The sequence below is a fragment of the Marasmius oreades genome, chromosome 3, assembly GCF_018924745.1.
Source record: "Marasmius oreades isolate 03SP1 chromosome 3, whole genome shotgun sequence".
Classification (NCBI taxonomy): domain Eukaryota; kingdom Fungi; phylum Basidiomycota; class Agaricomycetes; order Agaricales; family Marasmiaceae; genus Marasmius; species Marasmius oreades.
The window spans coordinates 2,631,303-2,644,555 of record NC_057325.1 but is presented as its reverse complement, the minus strand read 5'-3'; the positions used below and the strand labels follow the sequence as shown (position 1 = coordinate 2,644,555).

Sequence of the window (13,253 nt, the reverse complement as noted above, 5' to 3'; positions counted from 1 at the left end):
ATGTTTCGTAGTGGAGCTAATGATAACAAATTTCTGGAAACCGGGCAGAATCGAGGAAATGACAGGTATGGACTGAGCAAACAATCACAAGCTTCACTACAGTATTACAGTGACACAAGTGCGGTGTTGTGTCACAATAGTTTTCACGAAAAATAAACGACGTTCATATTACGACTTTACAGACAAAGGAACCCTGACAGGACGCATCTTCGCCGATCGCTGAGTGGATGGAACCAAATATCCAGCTGCAGAGGCAACCAAGATATTTCTTCCCGGCGAGCCATCTGCAGGCGCTGATACCACTTGCACGATCTCTTGTGTGTCGACCTTGTGTATTTCGATTGTGGTGTTTGGGAGCAACGTGGTGATATACGGGTAGTCGAAGCAAACGGACTTGGGGTGAGCCGGCCATTCCAAAGTCCCACGTACCGGTTCCCCATTTCCATTGATGAAGATACCTAATGCACTGGTCCCTGTCCAAGAAATGAGAAGGAATTCTCCGGAACCGGTCACAGTGATAAAGGGCTGGACGTCGACAATAGGTTCAGCCTGACACAGCGGAAGGATGGGAAGCATTTGAAGTGTTTCCAGATCTACCACGTTATACGCTTCCTTATCAGCGAAACATAGGTATTGTCCAGAACGTCGCGCAAGGGTCCGTGCTGCCTGAGGTAAGGGTATTTCCTATTGTCGGAAAAAGGAAGGTCAATCAGTGGCAATAACGAAAGGAGCAACATACCTTCAGAAAAAGGAGTTTCTCGCGCAATGAATAAAGGTGAATAGAATTTCGCTTTATGACAGAAAATTCCACAGCTTCAATACGAGTCATTGGTCCAGATGGAGGTTGTGCAGGTCGCATGATGTGTTGATGGTCGACAGCAAAAGTAAGTACGTGTCGAATAGGTTTTATGATGTTGTACGCCACGACATCGAGGGACGGAAGAGTGTAGAAATGTATTTGGCTGTCTACAAGAAAACGGTGAGGACGAGACTTTCGAGGACGGGTTTTTTACAGGGAACAGACCAGACAGGACTAGAGCACGCGAAATACTCGGAAGGAGTACAATTTCGTCAATTGGCTTATCGTTCGGTAGACTCTGACGCGATAATATCGTGTATGATTCCATCTATAATCAACTTGGAATCACGAAAACGTGGATAGGCGAACGTAGAGCTCACCTTGTTGGGATCGTCGGCTTGCAACGCAAACCTCATCAACTCTCCATTTGAGCATCCCAAGTAGATTTCTGTTCCTAGAGGTAGCCATTGAAGACGATGTCTTTGCTACTGGAACGTTGACAGTCACCATGAGCCTGAGCACATCGTATCTCGACGCTTTGGAGAGGAAGTCCTGGGGTCATTTTCAATCTCAATCCGCATCACTGATAGATGTTACTCGAGTACCAGCAAATGCGTCGGGAATCAACTGTTGAAGCTGAAACGGTGGGACCTCCGGAGCTCTTAGAGACATGAAAAGAAAAGAGATGATGGTGATGATGTGACTGCAAGCTGAACAGATGACGGTATGTAGTCATAACCTAGCTTACGGATTATGTACAGTATGTTTGGGAAGTACTGTGATACTGGTGTAAAGGCGAAAGATACGCATATTAATGCTAAGAGATCTAAGTGACATCGTAGTTGGATACAGAGTAGATGCGCATTCTACAGAAAAGGCCTGTTGGAGGATGTAGATCTAAATGGGGACGTTGTAGTTGGATACAATCAAGGAAACAAATCCGAATGCGAGCAAACAAAGTCCTGTTGGAGGAGCTAATTCTAGTGGTAAGAGGGTGAAAGAGGAAAGGTGAATCAGGCCCTCGTGGCTTCCGCGGCCAGTAGGGCAGTTTCAAAAGCCTTCAGAAGAATTGAAGTCTCCTCCATGCCGACACTGACACGGACAAGACCTGCCTCGACGCCATATTCCGCCGCCCAGTCCAACTCGGTAAAGTGCGCAAGGATTGCGAAGGGCGACGCTAATGTGAAGTTCGTGCCCAGGCTGGGGCCTTTGTGACACTGCAAGTTGTCAAAAAACGCCTTGGAGGCCTCATTAGAAGTGAACGTGATAGAAAAGAGGCCCCCGTATCCACCAACGATACCGCCGCTGTGTTCAATACGACGTTCTTCATAATGATTAGGGGTGGTATATTTCGGATAGAACACTTCTTTGACAACGGCACCTGGGTAATCTTTAGCGACGGAGTGCGTAAGAAGGAAGTCGCAGACGGCTTCAGCATTAACGTCTATAACTCTGATGCGACGGTCAAAATCCCGAGAATTGCGTTCCAAGAAGATAGCATCTTGGTCGAAGTAGCAGTCTTCGTAGGAATCGCGTAACTTAGCTTCAAGAGCGACGTAATGCCGACCTCTGGGGTTCAAAACCAAGCTTGAGAATGAAAAGGGTTCAGCACCTATGCTGTCACCCATAAACGTAAAGAACACCCACCTGCCACCCATCACGTTCGAAGCCCCACTAAAAACCTTCGTCAAACTGCTGACGACCATATCGGCAAATGGTAGAACTTCCACGTTCATGAAATTTCCGATGGTCTCGTCGATGACAATGAGGAAATCATACTTATCCGCCAGCTTTCGAAGGCGAGGAAGGTCTGCAGAACGGAGGAGGGGATTGGACGGGAACTCTGTGAACAGAGCCAAAATGGGTGGTTTAGAGGGATTTGACTTCGACTCTGCATCCAATAATATTTCAAGCTGATCTATATCATTGTCGAGGCCATGCCCAAAGAAATGACAACCTGGACCCCACTTTTGTAGCACCTTAAGGGTGTCAGTGTATGGGAATCTGCAGAGAATCGTCTGTGAAGCCAGAGAGACATGAGCTATTGAGAGAGCACCCACCCAAAACAGACACTTTTCGCGGGACGTAGAGCAGAAAGTGCAAGTTGGTGTGCATTCCAGATGGCATTCATACCTGTTGGGTAAAGGTAAACGTCGTCCTCGGAAAGCTCCTTAATGCCCCTAGTACTTGGGATAAGGTTGTCCGATGGGCTGACTGCCGCATTGTCTCGTACAAGGACCCCCGAAATCCTGCGTCGCAAAGCTCGTTTGGCTTTAGCCGAAGCGGCAACAGGGAGGTTACGACCATATCTTTCCTCCAAATAGTCGCCATCCAAGGATTCGACCCCAAAATGAGGGTCTTGAGTGACCTTACGATCTTTTACGGAATAATGCCGATTGGACGCTTTTTGTGGGTAGCGAGGCACGGTGCCAGTAGTGGGAGAACGAGGGGGAGATATGTCAGGAAGGAGAGAAAGACAATGTTCTGCAGAACGACTGGATATGCCACTGCCGGTATGTTGCCAGAACTGCTTCGCAATATGGTATGTCTCTGAGGGAAAGAGCACGATGTGTATGTCAAGCAATGAAGCTGAATCATTATTGCATCCACAATCGTTGAAGTCCACCAGCACACCCTTCTTTGCTTTACCTGCTGGGCAAATCATGAGATGAATGAGGCGAGTCGAGATGAGCTTCCCCTCCTGAGAGGAAACTTTGCTGATGAACGAACGACACTGTTCAGCGGTTTTATGGGTAGGGAAAAGTAGGCATTGTTCGCCTTGCAACCCGAACCTTTGCTCACAGATACCAGCCAGCTGATGTTTGGACGTCAAAGACGTCAAGGGCCAAAAGTGAATCATATGCATACCTTTTTGATACTGGGATGTATGAAGAACCTGGGATAGCCACAGACCATGGCGTCCACAACTCGTCTGTCTCCCTCCTCGTAGCCGATGTTATCTCTCCATGTAGGTAAAGAAACAGAGATTGCATGAGGTGTGAATGGTGGAACAGGAGAGCCTAAGGCCACAGAAGAGCCTGTCATCTTGGCAATGTGAGGATAAGATGATAAGCGACCTTGCATCCTAACCGACTTTCGTCGGCCCAGCTGCTGGCAGCAGCGTAAATGACTGCTGTAAGATTAAGCAGCTAGGCGTCTGCTCGCCCTTGTCAATTGACAACGCTCCACAAAAAAAAAAAGATAAACAACTTGAAGTTATTGGGTTGTCGGGCCGAGCTTTCCGGGGTTCCGTTGACGAGGAGAAAAACGAGCACAGTACAATCTACAGTACAGAAGGTTGTACATCTAGCACTGACCTAGTATTATATACCGATCAATGTACCGAGATTTCAATTAAAACCAACAACCTCCCTTTCCCAGCTCCACCATATCATCTCATTCAGTTCGTCTTCGTCGTGCTTCCCGTTCGCAGTAGTGATGTTATTGGAGGACGGATCAGTCGCCCCGTACGAGGAAGAGGTAACCCAAACTCCTTCAACCTTCGCCTTGTCAGCTGTTCTTCCTTTCTTCTTTCGCCCATTCTGAGTCGTCACCTCTTCTGGCGTATCTTGAACACCTCGAGCTTCCTCGAATTCCCTGACAACTCGCTCCATAACACGCCCCATGTTCTGTCTCGGTATCCATGCTGGGTGTTTGAACCGCCGTGGTGCGCGGAGTAGAATATTGGTCTGCGTCAGTGCTATTCGAGAGAGTCCTGAGGATGCGTCGCTGTAGTGATAGTTTGACTCACCCATCTCGCAGCTCATACCTCGGCCTTCACCCTCTGCTCTCGCTAACGTGTTCGATAATAAACGGTCTGCTTTTTGAAGAATTAACTGTAAGTCCGCATACGTTTGAATTTTACGAGGTTGGGCTGAGTGTGACAGTGGTTCATGGGGTTGCATCTGAGAGGAAGATTGGGGAGATGCCTGTGGAATATCTTCCTCCTCTTCTCCCTCATTTTCGGTGGCCTCACCTTCATCTTCAGAGTCAGAGTCAGAAATTTCTGGCCCCTCTTCGCCACTGTTTTCTGCTTCCTCACTGCTTTCTTCATCGTTATCGTCTTCAAGGTCGTCGCCCTGATCCTCCGCACGCTCGTATCGTAAAACAGAATCATCCCGCATTCCCCAAAGTTTCTCCTCCAGTCCGTCCACCCCTAAAATGACTTTAGCTTTTGCGGTGGATATACTAGGTCCAATGAGAATGGCAAGGTACGTTGCTCGCGATGACTTGGTGTCGTTGTGTGAGATGTTCGTGTCATCGGACGGGTTCCAACATTCGCCTTCACATCTGGCGTACGCGGTCGATAATGCTGTGAACGTAGTGTCGAGATGTGATGAGAGTATGTCCAGAGTATCGAGCAGCTCTAGCCTGGGCCTGTCTGCTTTTGTGTTTGTCTAAATCCATGGATCGCCATTTGCTTGGAAGGAAGTGACAAGACAATCCCAGACTTACCAGTCGCTGTTTATGTAGTATGAGAACCGGTCTGTAGAGCATATTCGATCACAAAAAATAGCCATATTGGAGTGGGACATACAAAGGAATTTGACTTTTCAGAAACAACACATGGTTGAACAGAATTTTTGCCAGTCGAGCGGCAATGGAATCCGTTATGACAGGCACGTCCAATTTAACCGTTGGAATCCGTGGGTGTGATAATTCTGCCATGATTGACCGTTCGAGTCTGGAAACGACTGGTTATGATGAAGGGGATCTGAGTGACTGGGAACTAGACAGCGAAGCTTGCGGCATGGAAGTGGTTCGCAATCCATCTGTCCATTGTGCCTCGTGTCCGACGCCGAAATATCAGCACGTGACCGTGTTAAAGAGAGAAACCACAGCTATTGTGAACAAGTACAGTAGGCTCATGCTCAAATGTTTCTCTCCTTCTTTCTTACCCAGATATTACTCTACGAAGGCCCTTAGAGGGATTCGAAAAAAATCAAGGCCTTTCGTGGACCCAAAAATGGCTGAAGACGGAAACGGAAAGCCGGACACCTCCGAAGGACTATGTAGCGATGAAGAAAAGTCCAAGGACACTGGCATCGCCATAAACACACTCCTTTCCTCTATCACGAAGTTTATTCTCAACACACCCACACGCCGTCAGTCCAGTGCAGAACACTTCATACATTATCGTTTGTCGGAGGATCGATTTAAGAAAGCGACCATTACGCGTCAAGACGTCTTCGAGAAAATCATTTCTCTGCTCATTCATCACCGTCGCTTTCGAGAAGCTACCTCAGTGTATCGGCGGATGTTGAAAGAGGACTTTTGTGCTTCATCTACGACTGACGCTCAAATGCTAGCTATTGGGCTTGCTAGTGGCGTGGTCAGACCAGAGCAGGCTCTCGAAGGGTTGGGTAGGATATTCCAAGGTGGGAGCTTGAGGAAAGAACCTAGAGAGGGGAAGTTTTTAGAGGATGACTTCATCCGGCTTTTGGGAGTCTGGAAGGCTCTGGATTTACCGCCGCAGAGTATGGTCCATGTCATTCGCAAGTTCATTTCCTGCCAAAAGGAAGGATACGTTCCTTCAAGGGTCATTGTCAACCTCTTAGTGGGAATGCTGGTTCGGGATGGGTCGGTGGATGAAGCCTTCCGAGTCATCGACACCTACAATGGCCAGACTGACGACGAACCTGAAGAGCCTAATGTCGTCGTTGATGAAGTTGACTCGAATCCTGGAGCTACACAACCATATGCAGCTCTCATCTCATCTCTTCCTACTTTCGATCCACTCTCTCAAAAAACCATCGACCGGGTCTTGACAGAGATCCGTTCGAACGAAATTCAAATCGATTCTAGTTTGTTCACCGCCCTCATATCACATTATGCTCGCAAACGGGACATACAGAAGACATTGTCTTTGTATGACGCATTAAAAAAGGCTCGCGAAGATACGGGCATAGCCGAACTTGGGCCGGATATTGTGGTTTACAGGAGGTTATGGGGGTTGACTAAATGGGCGAACCGTCGGAAACTGGTTTTACCTCTATCTTTGCGGAACCGCCACTCGAGGTCTCAACTTGCCCCTTCCTCTGAAACTCCCCGACCACCCATTCCTCTTCGACTGATATTCAGAGATATGCTCCAGTACCTCTACATCGACATCAATCACATTGGCAGTATGGAAAAGATAACCGGTGGCCGATATCCCGGCCCCGACGATGCTCAGTCCCTCCTGAATACTGGTCTTCGTTCATTTCTTACTTCATATGATTACGAGGGGGCCATCGTTCTGTTTGAAACCTTCACGGAACAGCTGGGTGTCCACGTGAGTGGCAGGACTTATGCAGTAGTGGTTTGGGAACTAGTAAAAAGGATTGAAGAAGATCTCGCCCTTCGGAACATAGTCGATTTAAGGATACCTAGCAGAGCCAGCGCTGGCGGATCAGATGCGGTGTCTGTTTGGGCTGATCATCTCTTAGGAGTCAAGCTACCGAGAGGCAAGGTTAGTCTACGCGAGCAATATCACAATGACCGCTTGGTGGAGCTTCTCCTCAATCGTAGTCGTTCACCTCCAAATGATCCCTCCTCCTCTGATACTGGTTCCCTTGGCTACCGTCGTTTCTCATCACCTGTCAGGTCTCGAAAGATGAGGGAAGCCGTCCCTACAGTTGCGATTGTTCACGGCACAAAAGCGGTTCCATCTGGAGTCGTCCTATCCACCAAACCGTTGCTGAGAATGTTAAATCGGGCCCTGACTTTGCACAAGTTTGCCGATATCACGGAGTCCTACTCCCAGTGTAATATTGCCCCTTCCATCCCATTTCTATCGTCCGACACTATTTTGAAGAAGACTACAGCAATGATCGAAGACGTCAGGAAGGAAATGATACCTCCGAACGGGGTGGTTTTACTGAAGAAGGGAAAGGTGGGGACTTGACCATCGTAATGGCTTTCCCCATCTTCACAACCAAATGGAAGACTGTTGCATTCCTGTGCGCTCTGCGAGTCCCTCCTTGCCTTGATCTATGGTATCGAACACTCATAAACACTCATGCTCAGAGCCCGTGGACTTACCGACCTGGGAAGACCATGACGCCCCGTGGCACCGCCCGCTGGTCGATCCTTTCCGCTTCGTCGAAGCCTGCTAATGCGATCGTGCATACGATGCAACCGTACTGATATGCATATGGGACACTCACAGTGTGACCTGTAGCGACCTTTGAAATTTGACCGGTTGACCTATGACATTATCACTTCTTATCTCCACTGTGCTACATTATCCTTCCTAATTACTACTTATAAGATTATGTTTAGTAGGATGCCCTGATTACAAGAGGACGAACGAAATCGAGAGCCCTCTTCAGTAGAGAACCCATCTATACCTTCTCAGTTTGTGAGTAATATGTAACTCTTTTGAATCCATGCTTTTCAGCTTGACTTGCACTTTGGTATATGTAATACAATTCGGTCGCTGCCTTGATGTCGAACAGAGCGCGCCCTCCCTGCGGATACTGAAGTGACGAATCCTCGCTCACTTCCTTCAAAGTATTCTTTCTTAACAGTAAATTCCCTATCTCCAAATCTACCTTATGTGCAAAAACTTCAGAGGCTTTGAGGAAAGTAGGATGCAAAATGACAAGTGACATTGGTGACGATGGAAAGATTGAGAACCAACCTATTAGCGACGAACTCAAGAGGGCCTACCTAGATTAGAGATAACTTACCTGATATCACTACTATTCAATATCATCTGTACTTCATGTAATTCAGGCAAAAACAAAATGATAACGATGTCTTTAGGAAGTACTTTTCATCCTCTAGAACGGAAAAACAACCGACAGGCCTCGTTAATTGAACGCAAAGGATAGCAACGACCGTGGCGCGCGCCTACTATGAAGTCCAAAAAGGCTGTGCAGTTGTACATGTTCATGTCCTTCCACCACCCTTGACATCCCTGATGCTAAGTAACCACCACCGACACATTCGAGATGTCAAACGGAAAGGTCGACAAAAACACTCAAACATCGAGATGATCTATTGATTCCTCCCATACCAAGGCAACCGGCTCCCGTCCTTGATGGTCGCGAACGCAGTTTAGATGGAATCTGGCAGTGTAAGGGAGATTTATCTGTTGTACAGCTTCCAGATCGGAGGAAGGCAAGGCTAATTCACAGCAGGCTCGACAATCGGAAAACAAATTGACTGTATTGATTTAAACTGACGTGCACTATTCGGTATCTATACGTTATACTTGCGTTGATCAAGTAAGGAAAGGAGTGTAAACGGTTAAATCCCATCTGGGCTGTAGTAAGAATCGGAAAAACTTGGTAAAGGAGAGTGGGTTATCAGCGCGACTGTGGTATGTACATGAAGGAGGTTTGCGAATGGAAGGAAAGTGGGATTGGCGGATCATGGGAAGGATAGAGGTAGCTAGGAAGGGGTGGGATGAACGGATAATTGGAGTAAGGGAGATAACCTAGAAGTAATATACATTCTACTCTTGTCCATTTTTATTGCGACGAGAAGAGAAAGATTGCGGAATAGCGATGTGAAGAAGTGTCTTCGTCGGAGCATCGAAAGCAAGGAAGATGCTTTTAGATGAAGGCTGGAATGTAGGGTATGCTGTGGGGGTAGTGCATGCAATATTCTAAAAACTGACGGATGAGGAAAAAGGGGGGCATCGAGAGCGGAATGACTCACAAAAAACCAACAAGTACACCGTAAAGACGAGAAATAGAGACGAGAAAGCATCACATCGTGAGGAAATTGAACGTCTCGGACAGCGCGGAGAAAAAAAGGATAACGCGCCACGAGATAGGGAAAAAATGTTGAATGGTACAGAGCATAACAACCGCCCTCTAAGACTTTGCGTAACGAAGGTCAACGGAGAGCAAGCTTGATGAGGAAACGGAGAGGTAGGAGGAGTTATGCTGCAAGAACAGATATTTGATACAGTGACGAATCCAAATAGAACGGCCCATAAAAATAGGCGGATGAAGGTGGAAAACCACGAACACGGGTTCTGAGAATACGAGAAATATGGATAGGTTGCTCGGAATGACCGCAACAATAGTATACGAAGAAAATTGACGATTAACGATGAAGTGAGGGAGGAGGAGAGGGGATGTTTGACCAGAAGGAATAATAGATGAATACGATAGACGTCTTCCATACCCAAGATCGATCCAAGGAAGAAACAGCACGGGCACCACCACCTGCAAGAAGTAAAGCCTTCTAACAGACTAGCGCAGGCATGGATATGTGGGATAGTCGTCCCGAGGCAGTCGAGAATTAGAAACTGCCCCAAGATGGTAGCAGGGACGAGAGGTGAAGGTGCCTGGAATAATTTATAGTCGTTTTACAGCTTTTTGAATTCAGGGACAGGTCATTGGGTGACAACCGTGCCCGTCCTTTTCATACATCGGAATGAGCAGCCCAAAGCCTCCACACTCATGGCGCTACCCACCGGAACAAACAAGACAACCGTGCGAGATGGAAGAGATATGATTGGATGCAAGGAAAGAATGAGTGCAGACGTCGTCAGAATGTGATATGAAGTGGGCATTCACATTCTAGCTGTCGCCGTATTTGAGGAGATAGCGGAAGAGGTGAACCCAACCATGCCAGCAAATGTGGAGGTTGGGCAGGGGGAAAGGAAAAATATGAACATCGGATGACATTCAAGAACGAGCAGATGTCCTATGCGTGGTTGCCGGTACCGAATAGACGAATAGTTGATAGTGGTGTTGAAAAAGTGAAAGACCCCGGGACTCTAAAGCCTGACCGCGCCAAAAGATCTAAAAATACAAACGATCGCCGGAAAGCGACCACGTCTCGAAGACCCGGAAAATATAGAGAATAATGATAGAGGAGTTTTGACAGCAAAGCTAAGAAAACACTTCTTTCGGCGGTGGGTTTGGCGACGAGGAGTAGGAAAGTAATGTAGAGGGGAATCTAGTGGAGGGCTGGGTAAAAGGTTTTGAAGGTGCCAAACGGGAGCTGAAAACATTTTGATTGGCTGGGTGGGTTTGCTTTGATTGAATGAACGTACCTGACACTTTTGCAACACAGAAACTGTAGAAAGATTTACACAAACGAGGGAGGGGGTAGTTCCTCTGGACTCGGCGAGTTTTGGAAATTAGAACTCGCAAAGTAGGCAGCAGCAGCGGCGGCGGCGGCGGCACGCTCTTCCTCCAATTCTGTCATGGAGACCGTTGGACGTCGGCGACAGAGTAAAGTATTCATGGGCTTCGACTCTGGGGAACCAACACCACCCGTAGATGCTTCTTCATCCGAGGACATAGCAAATACACCCTCGCTGGGTACACGTGCATGACGCTTACCCTTCTTGGCGGGCGCAGGTGTTGGGGATCTTCCTGTGTTAAAGGGGAAAATTTTGATCGACGCGGTTATGGGAGCTGTGCGAGGGCCATCATCAAATCCATGCAGAAAAGTGGATGTGCGAGGGCGAGTAGGCGTGCGAGGGGTACCAAAGCACTCGCTATCAGTAAAGTCACCTGCCTCTGAGACGTCGTCGCAAATGGGGAACACATCGGAGGGTTCTGACGACCCTTTGACCGCCGAACGGTGGTGGAAATGGTTCGGGCCCGGTGCTGAGCGGGACATTATGGCATTCGACGAATTGTTCCGTCGAGGTACTGGGACAGCCTTCGCAGGCGAAGAAGCAGGCGTTGGCGCTGGATTGGAGGTAGAGTTGGGTAATCTACGTTTGGCAAGCTTTCCCGAGGGCCGAGCGACAAGTGTAGGGGGCAGACGAACGGGCTTTGGGCGAGCCGAGGGTGAATCGTCCATGAAGGGATCGAAGAGATTAGAGGAGGAAAATTTGTAAGGGGATGGAGATGCCTCTGCCTGCGAGGTCAAAGCAACCGGAAGCGGAGGAGAAGGTTGGCGGGCATTGTTACGGCGTCCTCGTACCACTGAATGTGAGCTACTCCTGCAGGTTAGAATGAGTAACCGGCCGGAAGAGTAATATGAGCTGATCCCTACCTGGTCGTAGGCTTCTCCTTTGACTTGTATGGATGCCTTCCTCTGGCCTGAGCCTTCTCTGCTGGGGATGCTGTTACCGGTTTCTTGTCAGCAATCTCGGGTGAGGGTTTGAGAATAACATTCTCCTGTTGTTGGGACCGAGCCGGAGTCCTGGGAATCGGTTGCTTTGACTTTGGCGAATATCGCAAGCGTTGTTGTTGTTGTTGTTGCAAAGGCTTTGACAGGGTTAGCAAACCTGGCGTTCTGGTTGACTGCACCACTACCGGGGAGGGTGCAGAGGGATGCCTTCGGTGGATGCTGAGAGGTTTCTGAACGAGAATCATATTGGGAGAAAATGGTGGTGGTGGAAGGGGAGGAAATTAAGGGAGGAGGAAAAATGGTGAGGGATGTTGAAGAGACTTGTATAGTTTCAGGCGAGTGGAATGATGAGGAAGGTGGGAAAATTTGCAACGAGGTCGGGTCAAGGTTTCATATTTGCGATTGTTTGGGCGGTGGCGCAGCTTCAATTCTCACTCCGACGGCAGCTGATGCTTCGAATTCGAATTCTCCAGGGTCGCTTCCCCGTCCCTAAAGCACTGAAACTTTCCTTTTTTATCGCCTGTGCGGATGTGCTTTGGAAGCGCTTGGAACGGTTCAAGCGTAGAATATGGGTTTATTGTTTGTGAATCATCTGGCAAGTGAATTGACTATTGTCTGTCCTAGCCACTACTTGCTGACACATCATTCCACTTAGCTCTGTTGTGGTCTCGAGGCGTGCTTGCTTCCGGACTTGATCGAATCATCCCAGTGACTACAACACCCATTTAGCATGGCCGATCAGAACATCAGACATTAACAATGAGGTGTGTTTTCCATGCTCATTCACACCCTAAGAAGCTACTGTGCATTTGTATTCATTTCAATCAATCAGACCCAAGGTGCGACAGCAAAGTTCCTTGGTTCCCATGGCTTTTTTTGTTACTGTCTCCGCTGGAGCTAGTGCCAGAGGACGGGTCCCATCGCGACCTATTCGTCTACAAATAATAACCATCTATCCTGGAGAAGCTCTCCACCTCGAAGGAACAATCACTTCTCGTCTCCGAGGTCGTCGTATCACCCACGCTTACTTCCTTATGGCTCCAGCCAGCTTCGTCGAGTATATCTTCCGTCTCCTTTGCTTCCCGTCCGTGCCATCTGTCAAGACTGTTGGCGATGCCTGCGGGAACGAATCAAAGGCACTCGAAGCCCCCATGCTGTATCGACAGCAACCACTACTCTGGACAAGTCCTTGTTTTGAAGCAATATAAATACAACGGGTGCATTGCTCTGGCCATTCTTTGAGCCCAAACTTCCTAATAAGATGACGCTGACGCTTGATCGTATGCTGGATCGTACTGGCTAAACCCACGTGTGCACCCTCCCGGTGGGCAAGCGGAGGATACAGTCTCGTCCGCTGCAAACTGGAGTTATTCATGACGTTAAGCATGTGTACGGTGGGGTATCTGGCGCGTGCAATTGC

The 13,253-nt window shown here is 48.3% G+C and overlaps 6 protein-coding genes across 6 annotated transcripts; 2 read left to right on the top strand and 4 right to left on the bottom strand.

The window, feature by feature from the left end:
• Window positions 1–168: 168 nt before the first annotated feature.
• On the bottom strand, window positions 169–1,471 carry E1B28_006176 (uncharacterized protein; the record flags this gene model as incomplete). The annotated part of the gene is made up of 6 exons (XM_043150807.1): window positions 169–684; window positions 740–966; window positions 1,025–1,127; window positions 1,180–1,253; window positions 1,307–1,351; window positions 1,405–1,471. The coding sequence occupies 6 exons, from the start codon at window positions 1,469–1,471 to the stop codon at window positions 169–171; spliced, it is 1,032 nt and encodes a 343-aa protein (XP_043011897.1).
• Window positions 1,472–1,812: 341 nt separating this feature from the next.
• E1B28_006175 (uncharacterized protein) lies at window positions 1,813–3,844 on the bottom strand (the record flags this gene model as incomplete). Its single annotated transcript, XM_043150806.1, has 4 exons — window positions 1,813–2,386; window positions 2,447–2,803; window positions 2,860–3,614; window positions 3,668–3,844. 4 exons carry the CDS (start codon window positions 3,842–3,844, stop codon window positions 1,813–1,815), a joined length of 1,863 nt encoding a protein of 620 aa, XP_043011896.1.
• Window positions 3,845–4,053: 209 nt separating this feature from the next.
• Window positions 4,054–5,566, bottom strand: E1B28_006174 (uncharacterized protein). The gene is made up of 4 exons (XM_043150805.1): window positions 5,337–5,566; window positions 5,255–5,285; window positions 4,551–5,196; window positions 4,054–4,499 (listed from the first exon to the last, which is right to left on the bottom strand). The coding sequence occupies exons 1-4, from the start codon at window positions 5,465–5,467 to the stop codon at window positions 4,150–4,152; spliced, it is 1,158 nt and encodes a 385-aa protein (XP_043011895.1). The 5' UTR covers window positions 5,468–5,566; the 3' UTR covers window positions 4,054–4,149.
• Window positions 5,567–5,633: 67 nt separating this feature from the next.
• On the top strand, window positions 5,634–8,224 carry E1B28_006173 (uncharacterized protein). Its single transcript, XM_043150804.1, has 2 exons — window positions 5,634–7,740; window positions 7,808–8,224. The coding sequence occupies exon 1, from the start codon at window positions 5,667–5,669 to the stop codon at window positions 7,683–7,685; it is 2,019 nt and encodes a 672-aa protein (XP_043011894.1). The 5' UTR covers window positions 5,634–5,666; the 3' UTR covers window positions 7,686–7,740; window positions 7,808–8,224.
• Window positions 8,225–10,834: 2,610 nt separating this feature from the next.
• Window positions 10,835–12,078, bottom strand: E1B28_006172 (uncharacterized protein; the record flags this gene model as incomplete). The annotated part of the gene is made up of 2 exons (XM_043150803.1): window positions 10,835–11,702; window positions 11,756–12,078. The coding sequence occupies 2 exons, from the start codon at window positions 12,076–12,078 to the stop codon at window positions 10,835–10,837; spliced, it is 1,191 nt and encodes a 396-aa protein (XP_043011893.1).
• Window positions 12,079–12,592: 514 nt separating this feature from the next.
• E1B28_006171 (uncharacterized protein) lies at window positions 12,593–13,041 on the top strand (the record flags this gene model as incomplete). The annotated part of the gene is made up of 2 exons (XM_043150802.1): window positions 12,593–12,597; window positions 12,666–13,041. The coding sequence occupies 2 exons, from the start codon at window positions 12,593–12,595 to the stop codon at window positions 13,039–13,041; spliced, it is 381 nt and encodes a 126-aa protein (XP_043011892.1).
• Window positions 13,042–13,253: the final 212 nt, after the last annotated feature.